The following is a 19,759-nucleotide window of genomic DNA, read 5'->3' as shown; positions in this document are numbered from 1 at the left end:
ATGTGTTGTTTTCCTCTTCAGAACACAATGACAGATTCAACAATACTTTTGGAAGATGTACAAAAAATGAAAGATAAGGGTGAAATAGCCCAAGCATACATTGGTTTGAAAGAAACGAACAGGTAAGTCCATTCTCCTTTTATTCATTTTAGTTTAATCATAATCATGTATATCTTTGGACTTTAAGCCAGCCTCTTGTATAGTAAGTCAAAGTGTTTATGTATTGCTTTATTAGAGATCCGCTGACCTTGAGATGGAATTCAAGGTTTCCTACATGTTCCCAGTTAAAATGTCATTTTTAATATGAGGTAGCATTATTGATGAGACTTGTCAGGGGGGATGTTGTTTACATCAATGGATTATATTTCTGTATATTTAGAGTCTCCGTCTTGAGAAGAAAACCAGTTGCTCACTGTCGAACTGTCTTGGGTAGTCACTTCCACTTTTTGTTCAGGATGGTGGGTTATTTGTGAATCCCAGTTGGTAGGGACAACTTTAGCTTTCAGTAATGAAATCTGGTGAGGAAAGAAGTAATGAAGTATCTGAAATCAACTCACTGTTGGCCATATCATTCTACAAGTGTACCATGACTTCTAGGATGGGACCCTGACTTTTAAGATCAAGTATTTGTCACATTTCCTAAGGTGTTCTGAGAAAAATCCTAACCCTAGTTTTATCCTATTTACTGTAAACACAAGTGAAGTTACAGACGGCACTTAGCTCAGTCACTGTACACCTAAGAGCTTCGGTAGGCTGACTGAGGGTGCAGGATTTGCACCTAAATGATGAAACTTTATCGAAGACTTTCTCTGTAGCTGAGATGATCACCAGGTGATGGCTCATCTCTGGAATTCCCTCAGTCTTCCTATCAAACCACTTCCCAACCGAGCCTCCGTGCTTCGGACTCTGAACTTACAGGCTACATGCTTAAGAAAACATGGCCAATGATGAGCACAGAGAAGGACAGTTCTGGGATTTGTGTAGTTAGTGTGTTGTCTAAGTCTCCTGATGTGTAGTATCAGGACTGGTGTACAGAAATACATGTTGCCAAAGCAACATGTAAGGTACTTATTACCTTGTTTTATGGGTGAGAATGGAGAATGCTTAAAAAGTATTTGATTAACCTTAAATTTTAATTTATGATATAAATTATAAGCATATCTTCTATCTAAGAGTGTGTTAGTATAGGAAGAGCTCTATTACCCTGTCTATCCATGCACTCTACTCTTTAGTCACCAGATAATGGATCGCATACCTGTTTCATGCTCAGCCCTATGTCACACACTGGGAATATAGCAGTAAGGAAGGTAAATGCAGTTCCTACCTTCACAGAGTTTGTAGACTGTTGGGGAGGTAACCAAGACAATTTGGACTTCACTCCAATGACAGTCAAAGTTGTTGAAATGTTTTAAGTAGGAGAATAATATGGTATTGGAATTTTAGAGCTGGCCCTGGTTTTTATGTTAGAGAATAGATTATAGTAGAACAAGGCCGAAGGCATAAAGACCAGTTAGGAAGCTCTTACTGTAATTGAATGACTAATTACAGTGACTTGACTTGGTTCGTGGCTGTTGAGATTGAGAGAAATGGGACACTTTGAAAGATACGTAAGATACCTAAAATGAGATCAGTAAGCCTTGTGGCTTGGATTTGTGAGTGAGGGATAGAGAATCCTAGATGATCTGTGGTGAATACTTGGTTGGATGTGGTAATACCATTTCATGATCCTGGGTCTGCAGTGTGGGGAGGCACAGGGTAGAGATGATCAGTAGATTTATAAATAATGAATTCAAGGAGCTAGGAAGACATCTAAGGAGAGAAACCCATTAGGCAGTTGAACATCTAGATCTGGAATTGGAGCGGTATGTGGGTTGAGATATAAATTTTGAAGTCATCAGTGTATAATAATACAATTGAGACCATAAAAGTAGATCAACTCTCCAGGAGGAGATGGTAAATAGGAGAACATTCTCTGGAATGCGCTTTCTGTACACATCATATTAACAAAAGTCTAGTAAGAAGAGTAAAAGCCTGGGCTCTGGAGTCAGATAGGCCTGGTCTCTCCTACTCACCAGTGTATAGCCTCTAAGTATCTTATTTCTAAGCCTCAGTGTCTTCCTCTGCAGTGTGGCAAATAATACACAATGGGTTACTAGGAGAACTAAATGAAGTAATACATGTGGAAGGGTGTGGAACGTGTCTGATGGTAGATACTTAAAAATATTTTTATAACCCACGTAAAAAAACCTGTAATCAACTTTGTCATTATTATTTATTATTTATACATACTTTTTAAAGAGACAGTATGCACAAGAGAGTGAGAGTGAGTGGGGTAGGGGTAGGGGGCAGAAGGAGAGAGAGAATCTTAAGCAGGATCCATGCCCAGTGCAGAACGTGGAGTCTGACACGGTGCTTGATCTCAAGACCTTGAGATCATGACCCGAGCTGAAATCAAGAGTCAGGTGCTTAGCCAACTGAGCCGCCCAGGGGCCGCTACACATGCTTCTAATAAAAAGTATCACATCTTTAATATTAAAGCAGAGGCACCTGGGTGGCTCAGTTGGTTAAGCGTCTGCCTTCAGCTCAGGTCATGTTTCCAGGGTCCTGGGATTGAGTCCTGTTTCAGGTTCCCTGCTCAGTGGGGAGTCTATTTCTCCCTCTCCTTCCACCCTTCTCCTCGCTTGTGCTCTCTTTCTCTCTAGCATATTATCTCTCTCTCTCTCTCTCAAATAAATAAATAATCTTAAAAAAATAATAGTGTAAAAGCAGTTTCCCCAGATTTTAACATTAATTTTTGACGTGAAAAAATCTTTTTAACAGTTGTGTCAAAAAGCTGAGAACTTTGGACATATTCTTAATTATAAGTTACTCCTTTAAGAATTTCTTAAGACAATTTTAAAAGCAAGAAAGCAGATTTTATTAAGCAAAAACAAGTTCCTACTCAGAAGACTTAGAACTTAATTTTGACATGGATTGTGAAGAGTACCATGTGAGGACAGTCGCTGAAGTTTTCATTCTATGTGTGTATGACTGTCGTGGTTGATCTCGGTCTCTAATAAGATAATATGTGATGTATAAGATCACTTTGCTAGCTGAATGAAGTGTTAAAAACGGAATCTCTTTCTCACCTTTTCAGTCATTTCTTATTCTGCAGGAAAAGTAGCTCTGGCTCCATGATTATTGTTTTGTTTTACTTTCTATCCATTGACATGCGACGTTACATGTTACCCATTTTTTAAAAAATTAACCAAAAGTAATTTTTGTGATAATGTCTTACACCCATGTGTAATTAATAAACCAGTCTTGCTGACTCAGTTGGAATACCATGTGCTGCTCCTGACCATCATCATCTCATGACCATCCTGTACCCTTGTGTTTTGCATTGTTGTTCCTTTTGCGTGGAAGACTCCCTGCTATGGACTGCCATGAGTTGAATGAGGATGGAGAGCTGTGGCTGGTTTATGAAGGCTTAAAACAAGCCAACAGGTTATATTTGTCTCTTCAAAATGGAATGTTATTAACTTGTTTTTCTTACTAACAGTGGCCTTCTGACTTTAACTTCTATGTTTCTTCTGCTTTGTCTTCCTGGGGGAATTTCAGTCAGCCCAACACCTTCTTAAAAACTTTCTCCACTAAGGGATGCAATTAGAGCTGAAATGGATGGATAGTGAATGTAAGAGTTGCTGCCCATGAGTGTAGGGTTTTCCCTTCACATGCAGTAATTTCTGCATATCTCACTAGGAGTTGGAAAACAAAACAAAACCTTTCAAGGAGAGCCCAAACTACAATGGGAGAGATTAACACCGATTACTTAGTGGTTTCCTGTTTGGAATAATGACCAATCTCAAGGACATGAGCACCCATGGCAGTGAGCCTGCATCCTTATGCACAGCACTGCGCTGCCCAGCAGTAGTGTTGCATGCCCAATTTGGCATTCTCTGTGATTACTGTGAAACTCAGATGTGTGAAACCACAAATCAGGAGGGTCTCCTGCATTGCTGAAGTTCAAAATAATTACCCGAACTCAACACGTTAAATGTGTTTAGGGGAAAGCAAATAAAATTGGAACAGCAACAGCTTTCTAATACACACTCATCTGCTCTCAGGATATTTGTATCTTTCAGATCTCATTAAAATACCATGTTAGTGATTAAATTTTAAAAATACTTAACTGTTTGTTCAAGGGACTCCTCATTCTGCTTTGTTTGTTCTAATCACAAGCCATTGTCATTAACTCAGTGGTGTTTTCAGTTCACGTGCCCTTGGAATTTTATAATCGCTGAAATATTTTTAGTCTGCTGTTAACCGTTTACTTGCCATGGCGTCAGTAGCTTTTGCCCAGCAGTTGATAACAGAGGAGATAAGGATAAAAGATCGTCTTTCTTTTCTTCTTGTTAGTTAATTCCTAACCATAACTTTGTTTTGTGTTTGGAAAGGGGGTGAATATAGAAGTGGGATGCATGGTGAAGGCAGGATGCTGTTTCTCCCTGGTATTCTCGTGGCCGGCGCTCTGGTTTGCTTACAGGCACGGCTGACTTGTGTGCTTGCTGAGAGAAGCCGTAACTGCTTTGTTTGTCCTATGAACATCTGTATTTTAAACCGCATCATGTTAGGATTCTGTTATTGATATGGAAGCTTATGGGGGAGAGAGAAAATGACAAATTTAAAATACATGTATGTGAAATTTCAGAATGATCTGTCTGGATCTGGGTAAATCTGTATATATTTCAGAGTCCCACTCCAGCCTTTCTGTCCCCCAGAGATAAGAGTAGAAAGTAGAAATGGGACCCTGGTCATACCTTCTGCCTGAAATAAGTAACACTGAAATTCTTAAAGACATATTTAATCAGATCGGGACTTTGTAATCTTGCTTGTCCTCTACTATGCAGAGTTATTCTGTGGCAAATGTACTGTCTTTGCCAACTTAAATGCTAGTTTGTCATCATTCCTTATAAACTTTTCAAAAGAACCTAAACTTGACTGTCTCTTAGGGCCTTTGAGAATTGTTATATTTGTAGCATGGTCCACAATTCAGAAAGATAGAGGAGGGCGATTCACTTCTTTCCATTGCTGGCCCTTGTTTGAGCTTCTTGACTTAAAGTCCGAAGTTGCACAAACGCTAAAAATTTCCTGCTTTTCGCGCCCGTGAGAGTGAGCCTAACGCCTCACACCCAGCCAGCAGAGCCTTGCATGTCATCTCCCTTTCCTACCTGTGTGGCTTCTCCTCAGGCTCCTGGAATCCCAGCTGCAGTCCCAGAAGAGGAGCCACGAGAATGAGGCAGAAGCCCTTCGTGGGGAGATCCAGAGCCTGAAGGAGGAAAACAACCGGCAGCAGCAGCTGCTGGCCCAGAACCTGCAGCTGCCCCCGGAGGCCCGAATCGAGGCCAGCCTGCAGCACGAGATCACCAGGCTGACCAACGAGAACTTGGTAAGCAGAGGTGCTGGGGCCACACATCCCGCCACCGGCGGTGCCTGGCCCTGCGGGACCGTCCCAGTTTCTTTTTGGTCAAACACATCTGTTTGGGCTGGGAAAAACTCACTGCCCGACACTTGATACCCTTCTTCTCCAGCAGAGACAGAGTAAGGAAGATGTGATTATGTGGGTAGAAACGAAAAAAGCACAGGTTGTGCACAGGTCATGTTTCTGACAGAAGGTTCTGGCACATCTGGGAGGGCTCCGGAGATCTCCCTGCACTGTGTGCTGGGCTTTGTCATCCTCAAGAACTCAGGTGACCTGCTTCCTCCACGTCGGCGGCAGATTCTCTACCATTGCGAGGAGGTTTGCTCTGTGATGGTCACAGTAGAGACCAGGGACAAGCTTTGTGGACCTTTGGTTTCCAGGCAGCCACCGAGGCCCTTCCTGCTCTGTTCTCCAGCAGGGGGGCAGGGGTTGCAGTTACGGTCAGGGAAGGTAGATGGCAGAACCATGCAGGGCTTTTGCTTGACGTTAGCCAGAGCTCCCAGGGCAGGGTGGAGGGACATTAGGATTTAAGTTTATACATTTTTTATTCTAACAGAAGTTCAGTGAATGAGATTTTTTTCCCCCTTGCCAGATTCTGAATGCTGGCCCAGAGTGCAAGTTATTTTTTCTTCCCTTTTCCCCTTTCTTTTACAGGAAGTATTTTCTAAAATATTTCCGTCACAAAATAACTTTTATTACAGATTTGTAAATCTACTCAAGTTTGATAGATACATTTATTACATTAAAAGTCATTGAAAAGTTATAATTCCACATTCCTATATAAAATCTATATTGTAGTGTAAGCCTGGTTTTGAGAAAAGCTATTTAGAAGTGGTATTGAGTTGTTTTGTTTTGTTTTTTTTAATTCAGGGTTTTGATGAACTTTAATAAAGCAGTTTGGATTTTCTCGGAAGATTTAACAGTCTGAGTTACTATAATTAACTCCATTAGTGATCATTTACTAGTGTCATCTCTTCAACCACCTTTTGTATTAATTAGATGCAAAGCCCAGAAGTTTTCTTTTTCACCGTCTGGGACTCTGAAGGCAGCTTGCTATGTGGGGCTCCATTGTGGAAGTGGGAGAAGCACGTGAGGAGTGTTAGATTCTTTCCAAAGTGACTGAAATACCACTAATTTGTGGGGGAAAATGTTTTGAATCATGGAATATTTTTGAAACGTCATTTTATTACTCTCAAGTATATTGTTGCTTAAGTTAAACTAACAGTGCTTTACTGCCTAAGAATTGATAAATATACTGAATTATAACAACTGATCAGTGTATAAATTCTGTGCTTATAAATGACTGTTCTAAAATACAAGGCGATACTGAAATCGAGATGCTATTGGATGGCAAATTCCCAATTGTTTCACTAAGTCAATTAATCATTTCTTTTGCAACCTTGTCTGCGGTATTAATTTTCTTGGCAGTTTTTCATAGCTAATATGACAGTAAATTAAGCTCTTAGATTCTGTGGGGTAGAGTGTTTTTCATGAGTTTCTCTGAGTTTTAGAAAACCCTCTGCAGGTCAGCTGCTTCCCATACCTCCCTGACTACTAATTCTGGAGAGTGGTTTCAAAGTTAAGTATAGGGAATAATCCAATTTTCAAAACCATTATATAGTTTCTCAGTCTTAATTGTGCATCTCTTTAGGAAACACTTGAGCAGAATAGTAAAGCCCAATGGACCCACGCTTAGTATTTTTGGAAACTCTACCCTGCATAACCCACATACCCACCTACTTCCTGACATAAACATGAAGATGGCCTTTCTGCCTCCACCTGTGAACATGCTCCACAGGCCTCCCCCATGCTGCCTTGAGGGAAGGAAGACACACAGCTTCTCACCAGCCTTGCCAACTTCAGGCAAGAGCGCCAACATTGCCCTGATTCTCACTTCCATTTTATTTGCTTTTCTCACCCTTGTCACTGCTGCTAGCTGCAGAAAAAAAAGTACAGCAACTTGTGAGCAGATCCAAGGAGTGAAATAACCAGATTTCTTGGAGGAATATGGGCCAGTTGCTCTGTTTAACTGGCTAACTGATGGCGCCTGAGCCACAGCCTCTGAGCACATGAAAATATATGTGTGTATCCATATAGAATTCAAATCCTCTGTCCTCTGGCCGATGACAAATCAGCCTTTTGAGTACATCTACTGTCATTATTTGTGTTGTAAAATATTTTTAAATTGATTTTGCTGAAAGGTCACATTCCCCTCAGAGACACAGAGAAAAAGAAATATCCGTTGTGCCTGTTTTTTCAGTATTTTGAGGAATTATATGCAGATGACCCTAAGAAGTATCAGTCCTATCGGATTTCACTTTACAAACGGATGATTGTATGTAAACTCAAGAGTGCATTTCTGTTGTCTCCCTCGCTACCTGTAGCCTCTCTTACTCAAGAGCACACTGCTGCCCGCCCCTCCTCAGGAATCTCTTCAAACACTTTCACGAGACCTGTTTCTCCCCACAGCAGTCTTGTAGCCGGTGGTGTCACTTCTGTCAGTGTCCTGCGTCCACTGTCGTGTCGGGTTTGTTATTAACACGAGGCTTACAGTGTGATGGAAGCAAAATGGGATTTGAAAAACAAAGTCAAATCCCAGAAGCTCTACTGAACCCTCTGAAATGTTAGCAGCTCTTCCCTTTGGATCCGTGGTCCAGTATCTAAATCTGCGCTGTTTGGACTGGAAAGTGAATGAGTATTTGTGTTTGCAGATGCTCTCCTTCACCACAGCACAGATAACAACCACATACAGGCAGCACTGACTGACTTCTCTCCTGAGCTTGAGTCTGCTGTTACCCACTTTCTTCTTATTTATTGATCTCTTAACATTGCCTGTGATTTGAGAATTCTTGATTAAATAGCCAGTCATTACAGACTTTTTTTTTTTAACCCTTGAATGTACTGGGCTCTTTCTTTCTTTTTTTTGCATATATAGCATTTGGAATTGCCCTCCTTTTCCTCTATAAGCAAAATTATGTCGCCTGCGAATTTTTATGGGTGTGTTATGCTACCTGCCACTTGTAGGTCAGCAGATCACTCTTTATCCTTTCTCGGTGGATATTTTTTCAAGTTACCTTTTAATTCCCCAAGGCTCTTAAGTTATAGGACTCATGTCAGCCTCTCCAAAGGGTGGGTCTCCCACATGGGTGACAGTCAAAATGCCCAACCTAAGTTCAGCCATCCTTAAAACTTCCCACAACTTTTTGAGCATCTATCAAAATTTATTTTGCCTCCTCCCCCTTGAGAGAAAGATCAGTACATTTTATGAGCATTTAATTGTTTTACCCACATAGGAGTCTACTGGAAAAGACTCCCCAACGAGCCCGCTATCCATCACACTGTAAAAGATTTACTGTAGTGTGTATTTTAACATTTGGCTTTTATTGTAGCTGCATTTCCGTGCCTGCCAATTTTAGCCAGGTGGTGGCTCCACCAGCGAGCATTTCTGGAGCTTTTATATAAAACTAACAGCGTTGTGCTTGTGATTTTGTGTCTGCTTTCCCTCTGTGCATTTTAGAAGGCCCATTTTGATCTTTCTGTTTTATTTCTCATTTTAATCTTTAGGATCTGATGGAACAACTTGAAAAACAAGATAAGACTGTTCGGAAACTGAAAAAACAACTGAAAGTATTTGCCAAAAAAATTGGTGAACTAGAAGGTATTTCAACATGTTTTTGTAACAATTGCCAAATCTTGATTTTGTTGTTTATACCAGTGGTCTGACAGGTTTGCATGCAAATATTATGATGATAACGGCAAACCTGACCTCTATGGAGTGGAAATTTCTATTGTTAAGGAAGAAAAAATGTTCTTTGAGAAGAGAGAGAATTTACTCAACAAGATTCTAATGACTATATTCTATGTGCTAGATGCTGTGCTTGGCAGTATAACACAGAGGTTAAGCACATGGATTCTGGAACCAAGGTTCTTGGCTTCAACTCCCAGCTCTTCTGTTAGTCATCTGATATTGGTCAAGTTACTGAACCTCTCTATGGTTCCGTTTCCCCACTTGTTAAATGGGAATGATCAATGTTAAATGGCGTTTACCTGACAGTTTGTAAGGAGGAAATGAATGAATGTGTGTAATGTGTTTAGTGTATTTCCTGACACATAGTAAATACTATATACAATTTAACTATTATTATAATTAAAGTTAGTATTAAGGATACTATCATGAGCAAGACAAAGTCTGTATCCTCAAAGAATCTAATGGAGAAAAAAGAGAAAGAAAAAATGAATTACGATTATAAAGAAATAAGATTTTTTTAACATTTCATGATTTATATATGATGATGGGAAAACACCTGAAAAAAATGATCAAATATCAATTGTTATTGTATACAAATGAATCTTGTCTTTTAGATTAGTGTGTTCCTTCCTTATATACCTAGATGCTAGGAGTATAGCAGTGAATGGAGATAAAGCCAGCTTTTAAGTTAGTCCAACAATATTCTCTGTTCAAGAGACTTAGAAACCCTCTTTGGAATTGCCTTCAACCTGTGCAGTTTTGATCAAAAGGGACACTGTGCAATCCCCCTGTTCTCTCAATGTTACTCAGAGTAGTCTGGAATGTTCAGAAGGGTCTCCCATGTTAAAATCTGTGTGGTTTTCATTCTTCTAACATGCCAGGTCTCTCATAACTGTCCTTGCTTTTTGGTCTCCCTGCTTCTCTTGGTGAAGTCCTTCTCATCCTTTGGGACCAAAGCTATATGTCACATTCTCAAGAGCAGCCTCTCCTGATCACCCAAGCAGGCTTGATGGCTCTGGCCTCTGTGTACCACAGTGGCTCACTTTTTTTGTGGTTTTCACTGTCACACTTGCAGTAATTTTTCTGTTTGAATCACTGGCTTTCTCTATGGACATGAGCTTCCTGAGCATAGGGGACTGCCTTTTATTTCCCCTTATTTTTATAGCACCTATGAGCACCTAGTATAGTGTCTGATCTATCATAATCATTCCTTAAATGTTTGTTGAATGAATAAGTAAGTTCCAAAAATATTTAGAATGGCAACATAGATGTTTACTTTGAAGAGGATAATACCCTTATGGATGTACAAATGCTGAAATATTTGTTTAGAAGTCAGACAGGTTACTTTGCAGTCATAATTTATTTATAAACCTTTAATATTACATGACTCATACATTACACTAAAATTTTGAACCTCCAAATCACGTACACATGGACTATAATGTCTATCAACAAAACTTTAAAAAAAATTTTATTTGGAAAACATTTCTGCTCTTAACCCTGCTTTAATTATGTCATGAGAGGATAATTAGACAACAGAGGGCCTGAACGAACTGATTTTAAGGATATTAATTAGTAGATTATTTTTTTAAAATTCTAATGATTTTTTCTACTATATTAGTAAAATTTGGCTAATAGCAAAGCCACTTATTATTTTAAGTTTTTATTCAGCTTTCTTCAATATGTATATTTTAATTGAGATATGTTATAATATTTCAAAATGTCAGCAATTTTAAGCCATTATCAATCAGAAATCTATCTCATTAGTTAAACTACCCTGCCAGCTGTATTCTCAAACCTATAAGTAGCATTTGAGAAGGCCCTTCATAGGTTAAACAAAAAGACACCATATTCTTAAGAAAAGTTATATTTCAAATTAAATTATATGTATCTAAAGAATAAAATGAAATAGATGTATATGACTTGGGCTCATGCTGAGTCCTCCTCCTCCAAATTAGAGACTAAAGGTAACAAGCTCGGGGCGCCTGGGTGGCACAGTCTGTTTGGCGTCTGCCTTTGTTGGGTCATGATCCCAAAGTCCAGGGATGGAGCCCAGCACCAGGCTCCTTGCTCAGGGGGCGGCCTGCTTGTGCTCTCTCTGTCAAATAAATAAAATATTTAAATAAAATGAAATAAATAAAATAAAAACAAGCTCTTCTAATATTTTCTCTTATTATTTCTATATCCTCCATTATACAGAAAAAACAGGGAACTTTCCACAACAAAAGCACCTTTTAAGAACTAAAAGTTTTCTTATATCTTTCTCTAAATATAACATACTTTACATTCTTCTGGTTTAAAATAGCAAGATTCTTGCCTCCTCCTATGGGCTACCCTTACTTAAGGAGACTTTTTAAAAAAATAAACCAATGAAGCCTGTTTTTAAAACGCCAACATACATCATTTTTAGCAGAAGTTATAAAGTGAAATGGAGAGTATTTCAAAATTTGATCTGCTTTGTGCTATATTTTAACCCAGGAGTGGGTGTTGCATCTCAACTTTCAAAGAGTCAGGGAATTTAGACCTAAAAGAATTCTAGAAATCAGTTAATTATTTCGTGGGAGTAAAAAACAGAGGCCCAGAAACCGTCAGTGACTGCCAAAGTCTCAGTTCGTAAGTAGCCAAGCTGGAACTAGAGCCCATGCCTTCAAGGATCACCGACTTCTCTCTTCTGTGTCATAGTTTCCAACATAACCTCTTGACTTACAGGAATTTAGTCTACTGTCTCTATTAAACCTGGAATCAAGAACTTTCTGGTTCCAAAGTGAGGAAAAATAAATTTTAAAAAGTTGTCCAATTTCCCTTCCTTTTCCAGGACAAAAAAAATTCAGGAATATTTTCCCCTCAAGTATAAAGAATCCAGAAAATGAAAATAGGGATTGCTTCAGGTCTTTCTAGAAGAAAGCATGTATTAGATGTAACATTGGACCAAATGATCCCCAAGGTCTTACTAGTCTTTGAAAACTGGAATGTGGTCCTGGGTTCTTTCTTTTAGGCCTTATATTTTCCTGATCCTGCATACATGAAGGTTGACATTTTATTTTAATTAGTAGATGGCTTGCTATATAAATCAAGGTCGTGTTGAGCTGACATCCATATTTTGTTTATGAATTTTTGTAAAGACTCACATCTCTGAGGAGAATCAAAGGCGAGAGAAAATTTTAATGAAAGGGCAATTTTTGTCTCTGACATTTTTGTACAGAACCAAAAATATCTAGATTAGAGATTTTGCAAAAAGAAAGTGGAGCTTTCTTTTATTTACTTATTTATCTATTTATTTTAAAGATTTTATTTATTTATTTGACAGAGAGAGGGAGATCACAAGTAGACAGAGGCAGGCAGAGAGAGAGGGAAGCAGGCTCCCCGCTGAGCAGAGAGCCGGATGTGGGGCTCGATCCCAGAATCCTGAGATCATGACCTGAGCTGAAAGCAGAGGCTTAATCCACTGAGCCATCCAGTTGCCCCTGAAGCTTTCTTTTAATAAGGGAAATCTCCTAGTAAAAATATTTACCATATTTCATAAATTCTGAGGTACTCAAATTTTTACATTTTAACATCTTAAATTAGGTTGCGCCTTTCAAAGACTGTTGACGAGGTGCAGTTTAACTGGCAGTGTTTTTCCTTCTTTAGTGTTCTGTAAAATAATGGTATCTCTCACTATCAGTGGATGAAATCAGTAGGCTTAAAACATTCTCTTGGGGTTAGATAGAGCCCAAATACATACCTTTATTGTTAAACGTAATATATTGAATCTGTTTCCCCTCACAGAATCGTTTCTGTGGCTCAGAACGACTAGTACCACAGAGGGCAGGGACTTTACTCTCTTGTACTTGACAAGTGGCAGATGCCACCATGGGCTGATTCTGAGACCCCCATGCTGTTATGTATAAACCGACTCCAGAAGTAATCAGTATAACACTAAGTGGCTTGAATCTCCTGTCTCCTGTATAGAGACGTACATTTTACCATGCACATGAAGCACTAGATGCCACAGCCCTGACTTGTCCAGTCACAATATGGTCACTCTTTAGATAATACTGTTGATGGACGGTGGTGATTTTCCGCGCTGATAATCCTGGTGTGTGATGCTGCAGCCTGAGGTGGACGAGGGTGTCACTAGGCTGTCTCTCAGCCACATAAGCAAGAACACTGGCAGGTATTGGTGTTCTCCGTGATAACCTTGTCCTGTGGAACCGGCTTCCCACAACTAACACAGGAAATCCGCCCAGAGTGAAGGGAAGTACTACTGATACCTTGGAGAATCAGCAAGGAGTTAAACATTCTAATGCTTCTGATCTGCATTGTGTTTGTTTGACAACAGATTCAACTCAGTCCATCCCTAAGTAGATTTCTTAACTGCCCCTCCCTGTAGATGAAATAATAAAAAACCCTGCTTATTAGCATATATTTCCACAAACACCAAAATAACTCTGTGTTCCTTTCCCTCCCCTTGCATTTCCCATTTACTTCTCAATTTTGCCATGAAATTTGAGACCTTTTTCTTTTACTCCTTAGCGTAACTCTTCTCTAGCACTTAACCATTAACAATAGTGACCATTTTTATCATCTGAAAGGGCCATTAACCAGTGGTTGTACTTTAATGGTTACAACTTCATGGTAAGATGTCTAGCATTTGACTAAAAACAAACAAACAAAAAACAGAATAATATTTAGGGAATCATATTAAATAGAAGTGTTTTATCTGCTTGAGATTTCTTTGGGAATAAAGGGTAGCAGAGGAAAGCTAGGTTTTTGCCTCATGAGGCCTGTGTGAAAAATGTTGCAGTTCACATCAACTAGTGCAAAGAAATACCATTCTGCCAGCTCTCTTGATGTGGTTTGAACTGATTGCAATGATGCATTTGAAGTAAATGTTCTTTTTCTTTAATGACTGGATTCATAGAGCTAAATGTGAGAGGGAATCTTTGATGCTCTTGCTGCCTCTTTGTAGAATACTGGGTTTTTTTCCCCCTTCTTTGACTTAAAGTCTTAATATCTTTAACCATTATGATGGTACTGATGAGTTAACCAAAAAGTTAAACCGCTTTCTTTAGGACATTTAATCTTACTACAAAGTAAACTTTATTACAAAAAAAAAAAAAAAAAGTTTTTGAATCAAGTAAGGTTCTTTGATGTTGATAATAACCAAGTACTAGTGGCTGTTGGAGTGACATCACCATATAATTTTGCCATCTACCCACCTAATTTTAGCAGAAAAGAGTATTTAAAGTATTTAAAGAGGAAATAATTAAGTGGCAAATATGGCAAGTTTCTGTTGTTAAAGAATTCATTTAAAATAACTGGAATGTAGAATCCTTGTATCTTTTCTACCTGGAAAACATTTTCTTCTTTTTGTTTCTCATTAAGTGGGCCAGATGGAGAACATATCACCAGGACAGATCATTGATGAACCCATCCGTCCAGTCAACATTCCCAGGAAAGAAAAGGATTTCCAAGGAATGCTGGAATACAAGAAGGAGGATGAGCAAAAGCTTGTTAAGAACCTGATTTTGGGCAAGTATTTTCTGCATGGGATAGAATGTCTTTCTGGTACATGTGTCATTAATGGAAAAAACTAGTCACTAATTTTTTAAATATTCAACACTGGTTAATTGCATCATCATTGCAGACTGTGCATTATCCTGTTGGAGTAACATCCTGACCGTGTCTGCATTATCAGTCAAACTTCGGGGAGACTTGCCTAGGATCTACCTATAAGGTCCTTTGAGTCCAGGCCTTCTTAGCTCTGGCTACAGATTAGAATATCTGGAGAAGCTTTTGAGAAGTATTCATGTATCATCCCTATCATAGACTTGTTACCTGAGAATCTCTAGAGGGAAGAGCCTGGCCACGTCAAAAAAAAAAAAAAAAAAAAAAAAAAAAAAATATATATATATATATATATATATATATATACACACACACACACACACAAGGGAACACAAGCAGGGGAGTGAGAGAGGGAGAAGCAGGCTTCACCTTGAGCAGGGATCCCAATGCAGGGCTCAATCCCAGGACCCTGAGATCATGACCTAGGCTGAAGGCAAACACTTAACAACTGAGCCACCCAGGTGCCCCCAAATATATTTTTTTTATCTTGGAACACTGCATCAAAAACTAATGGTGTATTTTATGGTGACTAACATAACACAATTAAAAAAAGAAACGTCTTTCAGAGGATTCTGAAGTATAGCCACAGTTGAACACCACAGTTCTGGGCCATTTAACTTCCTGAGTTTCATTTTTTCCCTTGCTTCCTTTCACAACTAACTATATTAAGTACAGCATTTTGGTAATAGGAAAGAAACAAAAGAATTAAGGGAAAGATTCCAGCCATGGAAGGAGAAGACTGGGCTAATGAAATGGACATGGAAGAAACATTTTAGAGCAGTTTTGGGTTAAGATGGGGTATAAGCTTGTTGATTCTGCCAGAAGACTCTTTGAGGGAAGGTGGGAGTTAGGAGTGCACATAGCCTGAAAGCTGTGAACTAAAAAAGGGGAAAACCTCTCTGTTCAGCCTTTGCATAGCATTCCTCCTGGCAGGTGTGGGCTGACAGCAATGTGATTGGCAGTTATGCCTGATTTAATGTTCCTGGGGTTCATGGCATTAAGCCCAGTATTATATATGGGTGCAAAGGCACTGAAGTTTTAACATGATCTTCATTTAGTAAAAATGTTAAGAAGCCAGTGGTTTTTAAGCATAGAGTTAACAAAGATTCCTTAATTCAATAAACATTTAGTGAGCTTCTACCAAATGCTAAGCATTTTCTAGGTACTGGGTAATGAATAAAGTAATTCATAATCCCTATTCTCAAAGGTCTTACATTGGGGACTTGGGAAGAACAGAGAAAAAAATATATATATTATGGGGTCAAAGGATAAAGAGTAAAGGCAAGTATACTAGTTTATATGAAGTTGTAAGGAAAGTTCTCTTCCATAAGGTAATCTTTGGACAGAGATCAAAGGAAGTAAGGAAACAAGTCATACTGATATCTGAGGAAAGAACATTTCAGGCAGAAAACAGTAAGTACATAGGCCCTGGGGTGGGAGCGTGCCTGACATGTTCAGCCAACAGCAAGGAGACTCATGTTGAGTTCAATTAGATGAATGTCTTCTTGTAATTAGGATGAGAGGGAGAAATGTTACTAGAGCACAGTGAGCTGGGGAAGGGGAACAGGGCCAGACCACACAGATCATAGTGAAGATTTTTTATTTTATAAATGAGAAGAAAAGCTACTTGGAAGATTTTCAGAATAAGAGTGGCATTTGTGTATAGAGTTACTCTGATCATTGTGTGAAAAAGGTACTACTGGAGAACGGGATGAATCAGGGAGGCAAGTCTGGAAGCCATCACCACAGCCCAAGAGAAGATGATGGTGGCCTATTGTAAGGTAGTTAGTAGAGTAAGTAAGTTTCTGGATGTGTTTTATAGGTAGAGCCAACAGGATTTATTGTTGGATTAGATGTGTGGTGTGAGAAAACAAAGGATTCAAAATATTGACAAAGCATATAACCTGAGAAACCAGAAGTCTGGAACAGCCTATTTCGAGGCACAACTCCCAGAAGGGCAGGTTCCACAAGGAATCACTGGTTTCATTTGGGATGGACTCCGTTTGACGTGCGTAAGCAGAGGTGTCAAGAAGGCAGTTGATACATGGAACTGGAGTTCAAGGGAGAAACCAAGGCGAGAGATAAAATTTGGAAGTTCTAAGATTCGCATGTCCCCACCCTTAACAATTTCTCTACTTGATGAACTATTAAAATATACTTTTTTAATATGATCTCTTAACCCTGAATGATTGAATTCTTTCATGAGAACTGTGCTTTTATATCTCACAAAGCATTCCTCACAAAGACTTTCAATGTTATATAAGATTATTTTTCATCATTTCCTTTCAGAACTGAAGCCACGTGGTGTGGCAGTCAACTTGATTCCAGGGTTACCAGCATATATCCTGTTCATGTGTGTCCGACATGCTGACTATCTGAATGATGATCAGAAAGTAAGGTCGTTGCTAACATCAACAATTAACAGCATCAAAAAAGTATTAAAGGTCAGTTCATGTTCAACAAAATTCTCCTAGTGAACATTAATGATGACAGAATCTGCACCAAGGTCTTTTCCTTCCTTTAATTGGGGATAAGTTGCCCGATATGAACACTTTCCAGTCTTCACTAGTAACTTCCACTGTAGGAAACAGTCTTTCTTTGCAACATGTCTATATGCCTTCTTGTACAATGGAGCAATTTGAGTAATCAAATTTGAGTAATCAAAATTAATTTGATGTAATTGCATTAAGTTGCACAGTAAATTAAGTGTCTTTGTAAACAGAAATAGTCTGTTTTGAGATCTTACAAGTAAATTAAAAATATTTAGTGTGGCCCTTATATATAGGGAGTATGATGCTCTAGTTAAAAAGGTATTAAAGAAGTTCAATACGACATGGGTCATTCATAAAGAAGATGTCTGATAAAACATTAAAATTTTTCTTCCAACTTTTCTTCCTGTTATTCTCCGACTCACCCTATAATTTCCTTGTTCCCTGAAATGCCTGGTTCCATGTGAGAAGCAACACACAGATACTAAGCAGAGAGGAAAGACTTGGGAAAGGCAGTAGAATTATGTAATAGAGCAGAAAGCCCTGCCTAACTCAGTAATCACCGAGTCACCTTGCATAATCCTCTTCTTGCCTCTCTAGAAAAACAGTGAACATGATATTTAACTTTAACTCACGTGTTTCTGTGAGGAGCTAAGAGACTGTGCTCCAAGTACTTTGCTTTCTGATTATCTAACTGAAGTTGGATGAGAACCTTCAGAATGGAGATAAGTGGCTGGTTAACATAGCCATTGGATGCTCTCACATCTAAGGTGTCTTTCATGCACTGTTTTAATTGTGGTAAAATATGCGAGACATAAAATTTACCACTTAGCCATTTTTCAGTGCACTGTTCTGTGGCATTAAGTGTGTTCACGTTGTTGTGCAGCCGCTATCACTGCCCACCTCCAGAACTTTTCCTTCTTCCCCACCTGAAGCTCTGTCCTCATGAAACACAAGCCTCCCTGCAGCCCCTGGGAGCGAGCCTTTGACAAATACGGGTTCCCCGTCCCTCCTGGGCAGGTTTGGATGGAGTTAGCTTGTTACTGAAGCATGGAGCTTCTGAAGATTTAACATTTAAAAATTGATGAATGTCTTCTGATATAACTCACTTCATTTTTGGTGTATCGTTGCTATAGTGCATTTAGCCTGCAAGTTTTACTAATTTCTAAGTCAGCTCCTACAAACACAGCAAAACCGAATCATATTTTTGCCCTCTCATCCTAATTGCATAAAGACATTTATCTAGTTTGACTATTTATTATACCAAATTGTTTAAAAATTTAAAAAGAGTGGGTACTCACATATAGCACCCTTTTGATGCCATTCAAAAATTGATGTGAGTTTGTCTCCCGTCCCAGTTTTGAACTGAAGTATATTTGCCTCGAGTCCCTGTTCTGATTTAGCAGCCGGTTGTTAGACCCAGTCCTGATGTAGAGCCTTTCAACTTCCCCTCTCTCCTATTCTGCACAGGGCTCCCTTTACCCCATTTCTCAGTCTCTGCTCAGGAGTTGTATCTTATTGTTGACCAAATTTGTAACCTAGTCTGGGTTTCAGCACTTCATAGTCTGGGACATCCCTTTGTGCTTTCAGACCTTTCTGATACCCTGAGTAATCCTGAGGGAAGCGAGTTGGGGTAAGCTGTGGTATGATGAATTTTTTAACTCCATGTAACTGCTGAAAGGGACTGCTAAACTAACATCACCTAAGTGGGCATCCTTTTCTAATGGCAAGAAAATAGAGGCCAAGCAAAATAACAACCAAACAACAAACACAGGGTTGAAATTTTCTAACAATGATGTAAGATTTACAATTGCAATGTGATTTATTTTTGTAATTATCATGTAACTGAAAAAAGTGGGCCTTCTGGTGTCTGTTCAGTTACTTTCAGGTTGCTATTTCCATAAGGAAAAGTGAATTTAGCCTTTTTCTCTCTTTCAGAAAAGAGGTGATGATTTCGAAACTGTCTCCTTCTGGCTCTCTAACACATGCCGATTTTTGCACTGTTTGAAGCAGTACAGTGGAGAAGAGGTGAGGAAATCTTGATTATAAAACCCACATGATGTACTTTCATCTACCCTCTTTAAGGAAAAACTTAAAAACATGAACATTCAACCATTTGTTAATTTAAAGATTTTATTTATTTGAGAGAAAGAGAGCAAGTGAGAGAGAGAAAGCATGAGCAGGGAAGGGGCAGAGAGAGAGGGAGAAGCAGTCTTCCTGCTGACCGGAGAGCCTGACATAAGACTCCATCCTAGGACCTTGAGATCATGACCCAAGCTGAAGGCAAATGCTTAACCTCCTGAGCCAGCCGGGCGCCCCCCAGTTGTTAATTTAGAAACCTGAATTCAGAGGTAGGTTGGAAGCTCATAGTTTTGTTTGATGTTCATTGTTTATGAAACAGTGAATTGGAGAGCAACATAGTTTCTTCCTCTGAGAGTTTGTATTATGAGA

General features: G+C 39.1%; 1 protein-coding gene across 9 annotated transcripts in view; it reads left to right on the top strand.

Moving 5' to 3' along the window:
- The window catches only part of MYO5A (myosin VA), a 200,217-nt gene that overhangs the window by 167,784 nt on the left and 12,674 nt on the right, over window positions 1-19,759 (top strand). For 3 of the 9 annotated variants that reach the window (XM_047735850.1, XM_047735849.1, XM_047735858.1), the window contains 8 exons: window positions 22-122; window positions 3,406-3,486; window positions 5,230-5,428; window positions 7,722-7,796; window positions 9,026-9,119; window positions 14,577-14,723; window positions 17,109-17,263; window positions 19,247-19,336. In XM_047735850.1, the coding sequence (XP_047591806.1) occupies window positions 22-122; window positions 3,406-3,486; window positions 5,230-5,428; window positions 7,722-7,796; window positions 9,026-9,119; window positions 14,577-14,723; window positions 17,109-17,263; window positions 19,247-19,336 (942 nt within the window). The remainder of the gene's footprint in view (window positions 1-21; window positions 123-3,405; window positions 3,487-5,229; window positions 5,429-7,721; window positions 7,797-9,025; window positions 9,120-14,576; window positions 14,724-17,108; window positions 17,264-19,246; window positions 19,337-19,759) is intronic. The other 6 variants (XM_047735855.1, XM_047735852.1, XM_047735853.1 and 3 more) reach the window with 3 other exon arrangements.

This window comes from Lutra lutra, chromosome 7 (assembly GCF_902655055.1).
Source record: "Lutra lutra chromosome 7, mLutLut1.2, whole genome shotgun sequence".
Lineage (NCBI taxonomy): Eukaryota > Metazoa > Chordata > Mammalia > Carnivora > Mustelidae > Lutra > Lutra lutra.
The sequence above is the reverse complement of the archived record's forward strand: the minus strand, read 5'-3'. Positions and strand labels throughout refer to the sequence as shown.